This window comes from Priapulus caudatus, unplaced genomic scaffold (genome assembly GCF_000485595.1).
Source record: "Priapulus caudatus unplaced genomic scaffold, Priapulus_caudatus-5.0.1 Scaffold332, whole genome shotgun sequence".
NCBI lineage: Eukaryota > Metazoa > Priapulida > Priapulimorpha > Priapulimorphida > Priapulidae > Priapulus > Priapulus caudatus.
The window spans coordinates 199985-218608 of NW_014577393.1; the positions used below are offsets into that span (position 1 = coordinate 199985).

Below are 18624 nucleotides of genomic sequence, written 5' to 3' on the forward strand. Positions count from 1 at the left end.
TTTTGTCGTATTGCAATTGAGTATTGCGACCAAAAACCGTATTGCAATATACCCCTAGTGTCAACATTTTATTGGTTAAATAGATAAGATAAATTTCATGTTATACAATTTTGACACCTATTTCTATTTTTAAATTTATCTTATCTCATATATATATATATAAAAGTTGAGGTGTGCATTACATGTAATTGGAATATATATATATATTTGTACACTACCACTACTGTAGGGATTGCTACACTACTACTACTTCCAGTCACTAGCTAGTGTCACCTTTACTGTTGGTGTCGCCATCGTCTTCGTCCTCCTCCTCATCCTGGGATACCTCCTCTCCTTCTCGGAACGCAGCCGAGGAGGTTCGATGGTTGTTCAGCACGGTCAGAGCCGCACTCTCGGAAGCCTTTGAAGAGATCTTCACCTATGTGTGAACATCTTATATGTGAACATATCATATCTGTCGGGATATTTCTCACGCAGTCTGAACAGCCGTCAGGCTGTAATGTCAGGCTGTAATGTCAGAGTGTAATGTCAGGCTGTAATGTCAGGCTGTAATGTCAGACTGTAATGTCAGGCTGTAATGTCAGGCTGTAATGTCAGACTGTAATGTCAGGCTGTCAGTAATGTCAGACTGTAATGTCAGGCAGTAATGTCAGGCTGTAATGTCAGGCTGTAATGTCAGGCTGTAATGTCAGGCTGTCAGTAATGTCAGGCTGTAATGTCAGGCTGTAATGTCAGGCTGTCAGTAATGTCAGACTGTAATGTCAGGCTGTAATGTCAGGCTGTAATATCAGGCTGTCAGTAATGTCAGACTGTAATGTCAGGCAGTAATGTCAAGCTGTAATGTCAGACTGTAATGTCAGACTGTAATGTCAGACTGTAATGTCCGGCTGTCAGTAATGTCAGACTGTAATGTCAGACTGTAATATCAGGCTGTAATGTCAGACTGTAATGTCAGGCTGTCAGTAATGTCAGACTGTAATGTCAGACTGTAATGTCAGGCAGTAATGTCAGGCTGTCAGTAATGTCAGACTGTAATGTCAGGCTGTAATGTCAGACTGTAATGTCAGGCTGTCNTTATTAGGTATTATTAGAGGTATTATTAGCTCTTGATATATATATATATAGCGGTATTTACATCGGAGGCAGACGCTCACACGGGCCACGTACTGCGTTTTTTCCCACAACGTTCGCTCATTTTATTTTTATCCCGCAGTAGTAATCTCTTGCCGCGCATGTAGTTACCAGTACACTGAGCATTCTACCATCAGAAGACAAGAGTAGGGTGAAGCAGGCGGAACATTAGAGCGATCATCAAACAGTGAGAGGTAGGGTTAGGAGTAACAGTGAGAGGTAGGGTTAGGAGTAACAGTGAGAGGTAGGGTTAGGAGTAACAGTGAGAGGTAGGGTTAGGAGTAACAGTGAGAGGTAGGGTTAGGAGTAACAGTGAGAGGTAGGGTTAGGAGTAACAGTGAGAGGTAGGGTTAGGAGTAACAGGTGAGAGGTAGGGTTAGGAGTAACAGTGAGAGGTAGGGTTAGGAGTNCGACTCACTCTCACACCCTGCCAGCCCACAAACACACACACTTACTCTCACACCCTGCACCCACAAAACACACACACTCACTCACACACCCTGCACCCACAAACACACACACACTGCCAACCCTGCACCCCACAAACACGGCGCAACTCACTCTCACACCCTGCACCCACAAACACACACACACTCTCACACCCTGCACCCACAAACACACACACTCACTCACACACCTGCACCCCACAAACACACACACTCACTCGCACACCCTGCACCCACAAACACGCGCACTCACTCTCACACCCTGCACTAGATACAATATGTAACCAAAACACAGGATATCTGCCCTAATCCTGTGTTTGGTAAGCATTATTGTATCTAACCCTGCACCCACTAGCTCTCACACCCACTACTAAGCCCTCACAACACAGGTTTACACATTGGCTTCATGTGAAGAGAGATCGCGATAGCGAAAGAGAACAAACATGCACGTTAGTGAATCACACGGCTAATGGCCTACTGCAAGACGACGCGAGTAACTTTTACGCAAGAACTCTACGTAAGAACTTCTAAAGTACTACGTACTTCTACGTAAAGCTAGGCTTTACATATTAACCTGATCAAAAGATAACACGCACCTGCACCGCACACTCACGCACACACATACACGCACGCACGCACGCGCACACCACAATCTCCTTCATATTTACATAAACTATAGCCGCACACACACACACACACACACAACACACGCACACACGCACACACACACACATATATATATATATATATATATATATATATATACAATATATTATATATAGCGTATTTACATCGGAGGCAGACGCTCACACGGGCCACGTACTGCGTTTTTCCCCACCACGTTCGCTCATTTTATTTTTATCCCGCAGTGAACAGAGAGGCTGTAGTAATCTCTTTCCGCGCATGTAGTTACCAGTACACTGAGCATTCTACCATCAGAAAGACAAGAGTAGGGTGAAGCAGGCGGAACATTAGACCGATCATCATTCATCACAGGGTTATAGGAGTAACAGTGAGAGGTAGGGTTATGGTTACAGTTATGGTTGGGAGTAAGGTTGGGTAACCCACACAGAGCAACCTTAACCTTGCTGATTATCCAAAGCTCATGGGTTTCATCTAACAGTCTTGAAAATAAGTCTCAAACACCACCCAGTCCTGAAATTGAAAGATTTTGATTCCTACTATGTAACTTATAGTGAATATTGAATAGTGATATCTATAATGAAAGTGTCAATGACACTGTAGGCTCACGCACAAAAAAGGACACAAATGAGTGAGTGAGAGAGTCAGTTTTAATTGAGCAACCATCAACGTACATTATAGAAACGAAGAGTATATATGGGAGACTCCCATTATATACTCTTGATAATTATATGTGTAATTTTTTATGTGAAAATAATAAATAATATTATTTTATAAATTATAAATAATTTATAAACCAAATAAATCACAATTTGTGTGACGGTAGATGGCGCTATACCCGCTTTGATGTTTCTTAGCATAAATCATCATATCATAATAATAATAATATAATAATAATAGTAAAATCATAATATGTTCATAGCAGGAATTTTACATTAAAGATTTGTCAATGAAATCTTGTAAAACGAACCAGACGAGTGTGCACCCCAGACTGTTTGTTATCTGCCGTGTATATATAATATGGCTATATAATTGCCAAACCCTACATAATTTGCATTATTTTTTTAATAATATCAAAACGCCCTAGCCCTTATTCATTCACATACCAAAATGAGCAAAATCCATTGAACCTGAACTGACTAATGGCAATTCCCATTTTTGCCAAAAATTGCCCCGTGGCTCGAAAGTACGTCGACTGGCGGTGCTCCAAAATAGGACGCTAAATGGGAGCATAGCAGTAACAACTATACGCAATTTCAAACATGTGGGTCAAACAGTTCCTGAGTTATCGTTGACCGTAGCCAAATGTTGACGGACGGACAACGACCCATGGCAATAGCTCAGCTTGACGATGTCAAGGTGAGCTAAAAATGAGCCAGTCCTGCCCGTAAGTTACGAGTGCTGGACTGTGGGGACGAGCAGTATATATCCAAGACTGCATTTACACGATGCTTCAAGAGAAATGTGATATTCGATTCCACGTTTTTCGGGGTTTTGTGTCGATGCTTCATTGAAATACAGAGGTTTTTACAGTCAGTGAAATTTTTACTCAGTCGGACGTCATGTAAAACCTGTACCCAACTGTAACCACCTGTACCCCACTGTAACCACCTGTACCCAACTGTAACCACCTGTACCCACCTTTTGGTCACCACCATCTACAACATTCTTGATTCCGCCCCCCCCCACCAAATAATCTCCATTTCCATTAATACAGGAATTAGATTTGTCAAGGTGATATAACCATCGCTCAAACCTACATGTATGCAAAAAGGTAGTATGTAATACCTGTTTTTTTTTTTAAACCTGCACGTTGAAAAAACTGCAGTTTTACATCACGAGGACATGTAACGCTGATTGTTCCTTGTGTAAACACGAGATATAATTGTAATAATATATAACAGTAATTACGGACAAATTGAAATAACTACGACACACCCGGGATAAGCCGTAAGTTAAACAAACACTTTATCGTTTACATTGCGTAGTTTATAAAAGATATAAAAAGACTTATGTAAAAAGTAGGTACCCTCAACAAAAAACATATTCCTGATAAACTCTTATTAAAAAGTGTCGCTTTTTTCACTGGCACAAGAAAATAGCTGTGTGTAAACAATGTGAACACTGTTCGTTCAAAATGGCAGATGTGTGCATTGCGCACACACACCTTTTTATTATAAACTAGCGGGATACCCGGCATTGCCCGGGGAAATCAGTGGCGTTACTGAGTTGGTGACGGCTAGGTTGAAAGGAAAATACCCCAAAAAATCTTACTATCTATCTATCTATGCATCCATCCATCCATCCCATTCCATTCCATGCCATCCCATCCCATCCCATCCCATATCGCAGCCCATGCCATCCCATCCCATCCCATCGCATGCCATCCCATCCCATGCCATCGCATGTCTTCCCATGCCATCCCACCCCATCCCAAACTGTAAAAAATAATAAGAAATCAAAAGATAAAAGACATTAAAAAATAAAAAAGTAAAAAAGTAAAAGTAATAAAATAAAAAAATAAAAAGATAATATTTGATTTGTAACCTACATAGGCTTCCGTGAAGTGTTCCCGTCAGTTTGCGCTATCATTATCATCTTCTATAGTTTATTCTGGAAGTACATACTAAACAGTCCAAAAGTAAAGAAACAAAGCGTGTGTGCTAAGATGTCCTGCTACCGCTGGCGTGACGATTCTTGCCGATATTGCATGTAACGCTACAACTAACGTCACGTTGAGCCCCTATGTAGATGATGCTATAGATTTCTGTTCAATTCTATAACTGATGGGTTATTACTGCGTCGATTATACTGAGCGTCATCAGACTATCATACCCGCGTAAGCTAGTGAGATAACTGCTTAGAAATAGTCAGTAACATCGAGAGCAAGTTCAATGTAACCTACATAGGCTTCCGTGAAGTGTTCCCGTCAGTTTGCGCTATTATTATCATCGACCATAGTTTATTCTGGATTTTTACTAAACGTTTAAAAATGTAGTAAAAAAATTTTGAAATTAATGGTGAAGTGGCAGAAGTACATACTAAACAATCCAAAAGTAAAGAAACAAAGTATTTCCCGAGGTCGGATTCGAACCCGGAATCCCGGTGTAGGAGACAGATGTTCTAGCGATTAGGCCACTGCGCCATTAAGTTTATACACTATGGATTCACACGTACGTCATGTTAATCTGTACACACCGCCATCTATTGAATTGTTATCAATTTTTAACTTTTTAAGTTTTTAAAAAAAATTTTGATTTTTTTCGTCTAGGAACACTTGCCAGGTATAGGAAATCGCCCTCTGAAAATTGCATCCAGATCGCTTGGGCGGTTTGGCCGAGCATAGGTGACATACATACATACATACATACATACAAACTGAAATATAGATTAGATGATGAAAAGGCGTGATCTGGAAAAGACGAACAAGACAATGATATGATAGAACTCACTGATATGCCATCAGTTTGTAATCGTAGACAAGCCAACGATGGAAAGCAAGTGCTTAAATCTTGACTTGAAAACACTCAAGTTCAGTCGAACGAACACACTAAATCACCCTCGCCAACGATTTTACAGATATCCCAACAAACTGCTGCTGCTCTTCATCGCTAAATGTTCCCTATAATGAATCACCACTTATCTGAAGTTCAAAACTGAATAGGTTCGTGATCGCTTAGTAAGATTTATGTCCTACAGAACCTTTATAAACTCGCTTTTGTATAACGCTTTTGTAAACTCGCTTTATAACTCGCTCGTTATAAACAGAAGCTTTTTGTATCGAAGAAGTATTCCTGACTACATATGTCAAAATTTCACAATTATATATTTATTGTATCCTGACCCATCTTCATGCAGCTGTGATATTTTTCGTGTAATTCACACATCAATATGACGCAAGCTGACGTAAGCATGTATGATGTAGCTCACCCTAATCGCTACTTGCAAGAACTATTTTTGTAAAACAAAAATCACTAAACTACCAAACTATTTATCACTGTTAGGTTTTCTGTCGATCTCTCACTGTAAAATTACTGTAGACTTATTCCTACGGCATGTTTTACAACTGTTTTCATGAAAATTCTACACACAACACACGTACCCACCTTTTTCTTTAACAAAAACTCAAACGATCCTAGTTTCACACATGTTTTACCCATCTTAAGACAGTACTTTCTTGGCTGCGAATGAATTTCCCAATAAACATTCTTAGTTTGCACCTCTTTGCTAGCATGTTGACGTATGTGACATTGTTGTTTTAATGACCAACTGGTGAAGTAGGCATCAGAAACACTATACTGATACATGATACTGATACATACTGATAAAGATACTGATGCAGATACTGAACGTGATAACATCTCAAATTATGTCACTGCATCATTATGGTCAAATTATGACCAAGCAGTCACCTGCAAATCACATTGCATAAATAATGAAGACAAACTTAAATGATAGGAAAATCACCTCTTTATGACAGCCAACTTGACAGTGTGATTTTTTATAGCAGTCTATCTAACAGTCTGTCATGTCTCACAGTGTTAATTCGTGGATATGTGCTACCACACAGCGTACCGAGATTTCGGGTTCCAGATCAAGATTTCAGAATTCAATATTAGCAGGTTAGGTGTTATCACAATAAGTTTTTCTTTGAAAGCTTTTCCTTGTGAATCCTGTCTCATGGCTCTTGACTGTACAATATGCTTATGCAAGCAGACGTAAGATACATACTACCAAGATCTCATAATAGAGAAGAGTATGACACTGTTTTAACAGCGTTTTGCATAGTTTGCATTAACTTGTAAATATTCTATCAATATGTGAATAAATATATTCAAACTTTACCTTGTTTTCGTCTATGATTCTCCCTTAATCATATGACACCAACAATTAACCTGAAAATCGTATGTGTTCTTCAAAAAAGTAACTACGGGACGCTGGGGGCTGTTGGGGATATTAGGCAAGCACAGTAACAGCACCTGTTTCGCTTCCTTATCATCAGGAACACGATGGCAACACAGCTAAAATCAGCTGCTAGCTCGCCGTGAGCACACATTTATTTCTAGCACGCTGGAAACGCGTGAATAGCTGAATACAATTCAATAATATAATATATTGAATAATATAGTAAATAGTGGAATAGCTGAATACAATTCGATGCCTCATATCCCCAACAGCCCCCAGCGTTCCGTCATAGACAATAGAACACTAATGCGATAATAAACTTGCGCCGAATACATGCGATCATTTGGGAAAACTGTGTGAAACCATGTCGTATTCAAAACATTTTTGAAGAACAGATACGATTTTCAGGTAAAATTGGTGGTGTCATATGATTAAGGGAGAATCATAGACAAATACAAGGTAAAGTTTGAATATATTTATTCACATATTTATAGAATATTTACAAGTTGAAAACTATTCAAAACGCTGTTAAAATGGTGTCATACTCTTCTCTATTATGAGCTTTTGATACTATATAATCGTAGATAAATTTAAAGAGAATTTTTGGGGTTTTAACAGGCAAAGGTGTAATTCGCCCAAACCAGTAACTTGGTGCTCTGCAAGTTTAATGCCAAAGTTGGGCGGCTGGTTATAAGAATTCTAAAAGCTTTATCTGACATGCTGACAGCTAACTGGCATTGTCCGATGGAGACGATAGAGGCTGCAGTGTGTCTTTATATCATTGCTACTGTTAAGCCTGTGTCTGAGTGCATGTGCGTGCATGTGTGTGTGTGTGTGCGCGTGTGTGTGTGCACAGACATGCATGCCTATGTGCTCGCATGTGTGCGTGCATGTGCAGGGGTAGAAATTAACTTTTCCAACAGACTCCCTACCCTCAAAAAGAGGGAGTCCGCAGCAAAATAAGGGAGTCCGCAGTCTGGGTTTTAAAATTAAAGATATTAACAATAACGCATGTGGTTATTTTTAAGATTCATGCGGTTGCACGTCTGCCAAATTTTCTTTGGACATTAGCTGAAAAAATACGGTAACTCCGCGAGGCTAGTTAGTATGGCAGAATTTTCAGGGAGTCACACGGACTCCTGCATATGTCAAATCAGTGAGTCCGACAGTAAATCAGGGAGTATTTGACTCCGGACTCCCGTTAATTTCGCACCCTGGTGTGTGTGTGCACAGACATGCATGCCTACGTGCTCGCATGTGTGCGTGCGTGCGTGTGTGTGTGTGTGTGTGTGTGTGTACGAGTGTGCACAGACATGCATGCATACGTGCTCGCATGTGTGTGTGTGTGTGCGTGTGTGTGCATGCGTATGTTACAGTGTAATGTCTATTAATGTGAGTGTTTGCATGCGTGTGCTTGCATGTGACAAGTTACATGTTATTGTGATACCCTGTCTTATCCTGCTAATGTATGTATGTGTGCATCTGTCATCTTATGCGAGGGTTTCTGCGATATCCCATGCCCATGTTCCAGTGAATTCCTTCCCCGACCTGTCTATCATACTGTATCTTACCTGCAGTGTATCTCTGTAAGATCCATGGTCATGGGAGATGATTGACTAAACACTGAATTCACAGCATCAAACATATTTCACAATTACTGTCTGCAGAACTTATACTATTAACTGGCAATGCATGATAAATGTTTAAACTAACATATAATATTGTATACTATATTAAGTACACCAGCATAACACGTGTTTGTATATAAGAAATCTATCCGTAGTTACGTTTCAGACAACAACCTACCGATGTGCGTTTTGAAAGCCTGAGGTTTTATCACTTGCCCACAGAATTCACACACAACCAGGTAGAATTCATCCTGTACTGGGCAGAATCCAAACAGTGACATATCTGAAAAACATGAACATATTCTAAGGTACGAAGACCTGAAATGGGAAAAGGCATCCAACGGTGATGGAATCTGTTGCATTGTAAAACGAATGTCTAGCATTAACATTACAATAACATACATAGCTAGCAGAGTGGTTAGACCTCTACATGAATGCGCATGTCTCTAGTCAGGCTATGGGGAAATATAGGTGAAACCTTGATAGATCACACAATTTATCCATCTAACCATAATATCAAGTTGTAATAAAAAGTAATTAGTGTGGTGAATGAAACCATTTCATTTATGCTGATTTTACAATCAACATACTGTTAAATTGACTACGTCACGAATTTTCTATGGTGTATATTTGTAAAATTTTTGTTGCCATTTTTTTACATTTTACATTTATATGATCCTGAAATTAATTGCTTGCTATGGGCTATGTATGAGTCACGAGTGTATGTTTACATCAAACAATATAGTAAAATAGGACGTATAATGCAACAATTTAACCATAAAAAGTAAACTTACTTACATTTTGTGAAAAAGTGGAAATATTTTTAATTTTTGTTTACTATTTACGATGACGTAATCACTTTAAGTAGTATATTAATCATTTGAATAAGATGATATAATTTACTATATATATATAAATATTTCTATTTACAAATGACTCTTCCACTACAAAACTATAAAGGAGCATTAAAGCAATCCAATCTCTACCAAAGTCCAGAGAGACCGGGTACAAGATGGCGTTGCGCAAAAGATGCGTTGTTCCCCGACCTCCGAGAGCGGTTAAGCCGCGCACGGCCGCGGGACTGGGCGCACGCGGCCGCGGGTGTTGTATGTAGCATCTCGCGCTGCCCGCTATACGAATTCGCGCGCCCGCCCTCCTTCGTCTAGTATATTAATATGTAATATACTTACCAACTGTCCTTAGCTTCATTGCATCTGCTTGTGTTGTGTCTTTTTTATCCCTCGGGTTTGATGCATCAAAATCTGAAATGATTATGTCATTCTAGATAAATGTTTAAATGGCGATATATTATCTCCTTCCTATCCTGTATTGTTGAATGTATCCTGATTCAACACTGACCTAACCCTAACCCAATCCAACTTTGCTTCCCTACAAAATAATATCATACTCTTTTAATATAACACCACTTGCTGCTACGGACAAATACCTGTAATGGGACGACTGCATTAGAGTTGAAGTTAGCAAGGCAGATATAGTTAAAGGGAGACATAATATGCAAGCTTTTTGTTACTGCTAACCATTCACTGTGATGTCAGTATATAAAATTACACGAAAATAAAATGGTCAGAATTCCTACTAACTCTCTCTCTTCTTTTATCAATAAATAGCAGGTAGGTCTTTCTTATTCAGTTAATTTTCGTATTATTAAGCAAATTACTACTATATTTTTATTTATCATTATTTTATAATATTAAAATATTAGTCTGTGGATAAGCAATGACAATGTAAACATGCTATGCACACTGGAAAGAACCGGATCAGCTATTTGTATCATATTAAACAATAATATTAACTCCTTAAGTATTCATTTATCTATTAATGCTAAACGATAGGCCTACCATCCTCATCTGGTGCAGAAATAAATTTGTTTACATGCCAGAGATATCTACGGTACTGATGTTGTATGCTCTTAGCTTGTGCTGTTCCATTCGAATTTAATGATGTAGGGGAATGTTAAAACCATCATAGACAACTAGAAATAAGCAACAAATGCGTTGATATTTAGCATATCTACTAAGTTATCTAAAACTAAAAATCAAAGCAACCCACAAAGTCAGTCCCAAAGGTGGCAACTACAAACTCTATCAACGACAACGTTGTTATGCAGCGACGTGTTTACATCGAAAATATCGTCGTTAATTTCATCGTGTAGACCTCATCTATATAGTTTAATAAATGTATAATCGGTGTTAAATTAATGTGTAAGTACCTTTATTACTGGTTTAAAGTTCTAAACAACTGCTAAACAAACATATTTGACTATTTCCTCAAACATTTTGGGAGAGCACGCACTAAAATATTGAAATAATTAGCAAGGCGTGCAAAACCTATGGGGTTGGGACTTAGCTAAAGTTCGTCTATGTCAAATTTGTTTTTCCTTACCGCCTGGGGATTCTATTCTCTCAACCCAGGCTGTCCAGGCTTGCCCGGAAAACATAGCTGGACTGTCTCTAGGCTTCGCCATTTTGATGTGTCTTGTTGCTTGCTTTTGGCGATCTCAGCCGACAATCGCCGAAAGTGACGTCAAATTCGGATGTTGAGGTCCGCCGCAATCCATTTACTAAATAGATAAAAATAAAAGTATGATATGTTACTAGTCAGTTTAATCTAACATCTAATATAATTACAAATTAAGTTTACTTTATATAATAGTAATTGTATTGTGAGATTATATTTTGTCACCAAAATGTTTCAGTTAATTTATTAGCGTGGTTTATTACGGCGACATGTGCGCCCGGCAGCGGCATTCTGAAAGAATGGCTGACGGTAAGTCTTTGACTTTATTTTTGTACTACTACTTGCTCTTGAAGTTTACGTATGAATATAATTTTAGTAATGCGTACCTACATTATATTTATAACATACCCATTATTCCAGATGACATACTGAGAAAGAAGCTTCTCATAGAGGGCGATGGTACTGGTAGCGACACTCGTATCAACACATTTCTCAAAACTTTCTTCAAATGGTTCCACGGCAAAGACGCAGAGAGCGATGAGGAAAGGTAATTCATGGCACGGTCACAATAAATTACCAGTGTAATATACGTTAACAAAGAACCATCATGGTGTGTTTATGTATATTAGTCCATTCACAGCGAGGTGGTGTTTCATGGTCCAATATTGACTAATAGTAATACTAGTGTGGGATCATTGAGCAATACAAAGTCACAGAACTAGGAACAATATTTATATTTTGTTGTCGTTGCTGGATTATTATTCAGTTCTACAATGTTTCTTCTATAGTAATGCTGCCTACCAAAAGCTGCTGTCACAACTGGCCCAGATTGAGATAAGCCATGCGAAAACCAAGTTCATTCATGACATGAATGTCCAGGAAAAAAAGAACTATGAAAGACTCTACACAGATATAGGTAGAGAAAATACTGTGCAATCCAGGATTATGTTACTAAAAGTGTGACAGATAGGTTAGGGCAGTGGTGGTAATTTTACAAGTTCTGAAAGTTTACAGGACCATGGCTTTAATTGAATTAACCTGGGAAGCATCGTCCCTAACTAGCTATAGTTAGTTGCTTTCCGATGAACTTTCTTGCATAGATGCAAAACTAGACATTTTGTTAATTTGATATCTACATATACATGATGATGTTTTTTATATTCAGAACAACAAATAGATGATGCCAGGCAGCAGATTATTGACTGCAAGAATGAATTATTACAGGCAAAGAGAATCCGCAAAAATAGACAAGGTACTGCAATATAGAAAAAAAGGTTTTATCGAGTACTTTTAATAGTTTTTTTTTGATTAACTGGCCTTTAAATTCACCCTGTGTGAATTCCTGCATTCCTTTGTATAAGCTGGCGAATCTGAATACGGTGGCTCGCATGGCTGTTAGGAATGCTAGAGCAGTCATAGGTCACCATGTATGAAATGTGCCTGGTATAGAGAATAATTATGGTGCTTGGTTAATGTGGTGACTACAGCTTCTCTGATCCCCCTTCCATCACTTGTCTTAGATGTCATGTTGTGTAATCTCTATCTCCATGGTGTATGGTCAGTCAATTCCTATTCCCTTACTATTCCTACATTCTCCTTTGCCTTTGTTTATTGTTGCGATACACATTGATCTTATTTGATCGGGGCGCCATCTGGTGTTCTGAAATGATAGGAAACTGAGACCAGAGCAACATAGTGTTGCAATGACTGGATTCTAACTGGAGATGATGAGGTGCAGGATAACATGATCACCTGGCATGTGAACCAAGATTTTCTCGATGAATCCTAGGTTCACGGGCCGAGGCTGATGTGAATGTGACTCCCTGCATACGACTGATCCAGTCCCAGCCGTGCGCGGATACATAAAAGAATGTCGGCCTATCATGTTAGCGTGACGATGAACAAGTGTTTCATACGAGTATTTACTCCGATTTCACTGTGTCAGGTTCGATTTAATTTGCTGCTCGCATGATACAAAACTAATTTTCTGTTTTTGTTGCCATGTTTATAGAGTATGATGTTCTGGCAAAGCTGATACAGCAGCATCCAGACAGACAGGAAACATTGAAGTGAGTTATTGATATCCATTATGTGTGCATGTGCACGTACATGGGTGGGTGGCCAGGGTGGGTGTGAATTTGTACTGGCTGCGTTTGTATGTGCATGCGCGTATTTCACATTTAATGTTTGATCATAAATTTGTGTAGTAAGCATTCAAGCTGCACCGGTGCAATTCCTGTCTAAAACCATGTTTTCGTCGTTTGTGTTTGCGTAGTGAGTTGGAGGCTCTAGACCAGCAGACGCAGAGCTCACAGAAGGAAAACTTGGCTCTCGACGACAAGGTAATAAATAAGAGGTTGCAGAAAAAAAACACAGTTGTATATATGTGAGTACAGATGTAATGAATTAACTATCTAAGTGAAATGGGAAGCAAACTACCCATTTAGGGCATCAGTGTAAAAATCTCACCAAGTTGCTACATGTAGGAAATCATAATATTACCTTACTAGTAGGTTCTTATTATCTTATTACTGCGACTCATTATGATTTCACTTTGTACACGGGGTCACATTTGTCAGTCCATAATGTCTTTAATAGTAAACATTATACACATCTACAACATGGTAATACTTCAAGGTAATATATACTATCTGCTTCAATAGCGATGTGAATGAATATTTGATGTTTTCGCAGCTGGAGATGAGAAGGAAACAGTTCCACGTTCTCATGACAGCGATATACGAGCTCACCAGCTTATTAGAGGGTAAGTGTTCACAGTACACTTCACACATCGCCTTGTAGGATTTCAGCAGCACAACAGGGAGATGTGTTCGCATGTAGTAAGGCCATAATAAAAATATTGTTTGTTTGCCCTCACCCGACCGACCTGCAAAAAAGGGGCCGACTCAAAATATTTTATTGATCTTTCCCATTTTTTTTTTATAGAAATTGTATCACTGCATTCTATAAATCTGTAGGCAATACATTATATGTACCAAGCAAAACAAACATTCAACATAAAAGGTATCTCCACACAAGTACACCCGAGCATGTAGACACCATGCTAAATTTGTAAAAAGACTCCCCCCCCCCCTAAGAAAAGCCTACCTACCTACCCAAGCATTTCAGCCTAGGTCGGGTGAGGGCAAACAAAGATTTTTTTAATTGTGGCCTACTATTTTATTTACGTGTTTCCCTGTAACCGATCGCTATAACAGTATAACTCCCACAGTAATGCTAATCTCTTCCATTATTACATCACAATCGGGCGAGGGGTCGTATTCCCTTTGGCTCCTACTTGTTTGTTGTTATGGTTACGATTATTGCTGTCCGTTTGCGTTGCAGCTGATGATGAAAAGAAAGACGAGGACATTAGAATGGAAACGGGATAGGCTGCGAAGTGTGCAGGGACGTCGCTTTGTCCGTCGCCACCAGAATCAGCGCCATCTGGGGACAATCCCGCAAAACAGGATCTCATCGTTTACTTTGCGTTCACATCTCATATTGCTGGTTGTTGTTACCTGGCATTAATGACTTGCTGATTCTCGGTAATGACTCGCAACTTTGGCAACTTGTCTCGTAGAAATGTGATACCAGCTTATTTCTATGCTTGGCAGTATCACACTTGTTCGCGCAACAATTCTTGATGCTCATACCTTCCCAGGGCGTACAATGAACGTAGTTCAAGTGACACCTCGCTGTTACGAGCAGTGAAGTAATGCAATACAGTGGTGTCACTCCATACACATCCACTGAAGTGGAAATTATAGATGATCAGGCAGGGCATTGAATACCCATGCTGATGCAGGCAGGCTTTCTTAGCAAATCGGATGGAAAATAATGCAGCCTGTGCCAGTGCTTAGAATTTGCATTGTACAGTTGATGATGTAGCTATGCGAAGATGAAATGTGTGCGTGGTCTAAGAAGCCTCTAATCGCTCGCGTAAAAACAACAGATATCGTGTGTTGTATGCGTATTCTGATCGGGAGGGGGGGGGCGAAGCGTGGGTTTGTTAGCGTTGTTCACGGTATGAAGAACGCACGACGATGTGTGAAACCATGTACGCAGAAATCTGCAGTCATACCAATCACAGCAAATAAAACGATGTTCGTGTTCGATTGCGCATGGCCACGTCATAGTGACAGACAGGAACATGTAATAGGGATTTGTTAGTAGGCATCCCTAGTATACACTAGTTATTATATCGTTGTTAAGACTACAACTGTTACTAGTTGTAGTAAGTGATGGGATCCCTATTATTTACTCTGGATATAGCAATATAGTTGCTCACATGCTGCTGTAAACGGTTTTAGCGAACCTTTGCGATTTTACCACGCTATAGAAAGTCCATCGCGGTGAACATCTGGAGAATTATCCTCGCTGTGTGGGGAACCATATAAAATATAAGCTATACTAAACCAACTATATATATATATATAATATACATATATGCACAGACGGTCATTGAGCACAGTCGTTAAGTGGAAAAACAAGTTGCATGGCAATGATGGTTATGCATTGTAAATGAACGTGTGATTTGACACGTTTCTATATATTGTAATACATCATATTTTATAATAAAAAATAATGAAAATGAACAAATGACATGCAAGCATTCCTTATGATAACATATAACCTTGTTTTTATTATACTGGACAAAATTTTGGTTATTTACAGGATACTGTTATTATTTAATGGCGACTGTTTTGCTCCGTCTTTTACACAGAGTCCGATGCAGATGACCCATTTTTCTTATGGATTTTATGGATTTTTCCAGAAGGTTATACAGGTGGGCATCCGATGGGGTTGACATGTATGCCAACTCGGGTAGTTGTAGGAGTTCCTAGATATGTAGAGGTGACCAGTTCTGAGAGAGGTGGGTAATATGTCCCAGGTTCACGCACCGGCATCGATTGTATCTGCGATTTCAGTTGTTACATTTGATGAAGAGATGTTATGTAATTTGTATTTATAACGGAATTTCTTATACAACTCGTTCATACCAAAAATCTCAACAATAAATCGTCACATATATCGAGTACATAGATAGCTGCAGGGCAAGGTATAGCACGTGGTTGTTATCACCTCTCGCACACCACACAAAATGGCCTAAACAACGGTTTGTAATTTTGATATTTGTCATGTTAGCCATGAACGAGACATAAGTAAAGCTTTCATTCAACGAAGTAGGTCTTCTACATTTAATCGTATCCTATCAAATCCAGTATGTACCATCGTACCTGTTTCCCATCCATAGTTGAAATGGATTTTTGCTTGTTTAGCTAGGCGACTGTATAGTCTAGATAACAAACAGTGTACCATAACTCGCAAATTCATCAGCAGAGGAAGATCGAATTTAGCGCTTGATTTGACGTTTAGGGGGTCCTTGTAACGAGCGATAAGTCGATAGTTAAGATGAGACAGCATTTTAAGGCACGGTTATGTTTCCGCTTATATAAGAGATCGTCTCCAATATGGGGGGAAATCTTGTCATAGATCATTTGCAATAAGGAGGGAAATCTTTTCAAAATGGCTGACAGTCCTGCTACAGATGGCTCTGTCACAGTGACCTAGCCAGTTTGCGTCCTATTGCACGCCAGCGTCACATGCCTGCTGAAAACCTAACAAAATATATATACAATTAACAACATGTGCGAGATTTTCGTCGGACACAAATCCGATTTATCACATCATCTTGGTCGTCATCGTTACAAATCCGTCCGCCACGCTTCCGTCACCTCACGATTAGTCTGCTTCCAAAGCAATGTGTATTAGGCCATCGTACCAGCATGCATGCCCTCCTCCCCAGGAAAGAGGGGAACAGCCTTCTCCCCCTCCCACCGACTCATCGCTCAGCAGCGTCCAGCAGAGGGACGAAACAACCACGATTGTTCTGTAGGATTGCAGCACGCTCTGCTAACAATCCTGTGTACATGCGTCGCTCGCAGACGACCGCCATCGGGCCGCGAACTCGACAACGTCTCAAAACGAATCATCGAACACGGCGAGCGAACGCGCGGAGACATGGCGTGACCCTCCGCGCCACGATCCTTCGCTCACAATCACCCCCCCAGAAAAATATTTACACAGGCCTCTCTCTCTCCCCCATGTGCGCGTGCGGGATGCGTGACACGCGCGCGCTATCTCAGCGAGAATCAGTCCTCGTCATCGACACTACTTCTTGCCTGCCTTCGGGTGCAGGTGATTCGGGGCATCGGCAAACATGTACTTGAGTTGGTAGGCCTGCGCCAGTAGCTGGCTCACCTCCTCATTGCCCCAGTGTGCCGTTGGCAGGTTCTGCAGCAGCAGCATGATGCCCTGCAAGCAATGGTAACGCCATGATGGTATGATGCGTGGAACGACACGGCGACAAAGATACACATGTTGACACCGTGACCAATCTTACTGTGATGTGCTGTAACAAAGTGATATTACCATGGTAACTCACAACGTAAAATATTGTCAACATGCAAGCCTTATATAGAATACCACAATCAACATAAAAGCCTTTTATTAATGTTCTTAACATTATAAATATTGCCACATATTACAGTGAACTTACACGAGACATTTCATTAAAAACATGTGTTTGTATGCGTGTGTATTCAAGTATATCAGGTATAATGAATCTCAAATGGTAGACAGTTGAGAATTTTTACACCCGATGTGTATTTCCATGTTCATGATATTACCCTTACTACAAAAATGTATGCTTGCAATCACTATAATCACTCACCTGAAAATCCTTTTCTTTTTGAATGTCTCTAGAGAATTCCAGCAGTAGAGCTGCACAGACATAAAGGTGAAACATGGCAAACCCTTCAGGCTCCGACTGTGAACACAGAACACATGTGATTAGCAGGAGCTTGTATTTACCAGCAATGTTGGCACAACCTGTTAAAATCATGAAAATTTACTGAAACGTCTAGACACGAATATGAAAAAAACTTTGATCAAATACAAGCGAAACCATCGCAATTCCCATTTCCCATTTGTTTGTTTTTAAACATTGATGCATCTTTTACAGTTGCATGATCTACAGTGCACGCTATAGCCCTGACTTTACCTGATATGTGTCCCACAGCCGTATCGTACATCGTAGCGGAATTTCTCGCATGAGCAAATTGTTCATCCAGCGAAATGCAAATTGCAGATATTCTACAGAGTTCTTATCCAGGTGTTTGTGTAGCGGGGCTATTATGGAAGAAAATGATAAGCATTAGCAGTAATGATGAGCTGACTACGAGCCTGTGATCTGATCAAGCATCGTTACTGATGGAGACCCTAATTTCTGAATTTATCTCTCTCATGCAACCCCCTCTCTCTGCCTTTCTCTCTCTCTCTCTCTCTCTCTCTCTCTCTCTCTCTCCCTCTCTCTCTCTCTCTCTCTCTCT

The 18624-nt window shown here is 39.8% G+C and overlaps 3 protein-coding genes across 3 annotated transcripts in view; 1 reads left to right on the top strand and 2 right to left on the bottom strand.

Moving 5' to 3' along the window:
- LOC106809154 (ataxin-7-like protein 1) overlaps positions 1-11252 on the bottom strand; it is a 37505-nt gene extending 26253 nt beyond the window's left edge. Inside the window, exons 1-3 of the mRNA XM_014812136.1 lie at positions 11156-11252; positions 9943-10014; positions 8931-9035 (exon numbers count right to left, since the gene is read on the bottom strand). Of these exons, the coding sequence (XP_014667622.1) occupies positions 8931-9035; positions 9943-10014; positions 11156-11237 (259 nt within the window). The 5' untranslated portion in view covers positions 11238-11252. The remainder of the gene's footprint in view (positions 1-8930; positions 9036-9942; positions 10015-11155) is intronic.
- Positions 11253-11529: 277 nt separating this feature from the next.
- On the top strand, positions 11530-15835 carry LOC106809155 (THO complex subunit 7 homolog). Its single transcript, XM_014812137.1, has 8 exons — positions 11530-11539; positions 11651-11777; positions 12019-12146; positions 12396-12482; positions 13242-13299; positions 13506-13572; positions 13925-13994; positions 14576-15835. Exons 1-8 carry the CDS (start codon positions 11530-11532, stop codon positions 14620-14622), a joined length of 594 nt encoding a protein of 197 aa, XP_014667623.1. The 3' UTR covers positions 14623-15835.
- Positions 15836-15849: 14 nt separating this feature from the next.
- Positions 15850-18624, bottom strand: part of LOC106809156 (TBC1 domain family member 22B-like) — a 16264-nt gene continuing 13489 nt past the window's right edge. The window contains exons 11-13 of the mRNA XM_014812139.1: positions 18297-18424; positions 17967-18062; positions 15850-17548 (exon numbers count right to left, since the gene is read on the bottom strand). Coding sequence (XP_014667625.1) covers positions 17405-17548; positions 17967-18062; positions 18297-18424 — 368 coding nt within the window. The 3' untranslated portion in view covers positions 15850-17404. The remainder of the gene's footprint in view (positions 17549-17966; positions 18063-18296; positions 18425-18624) is intronic.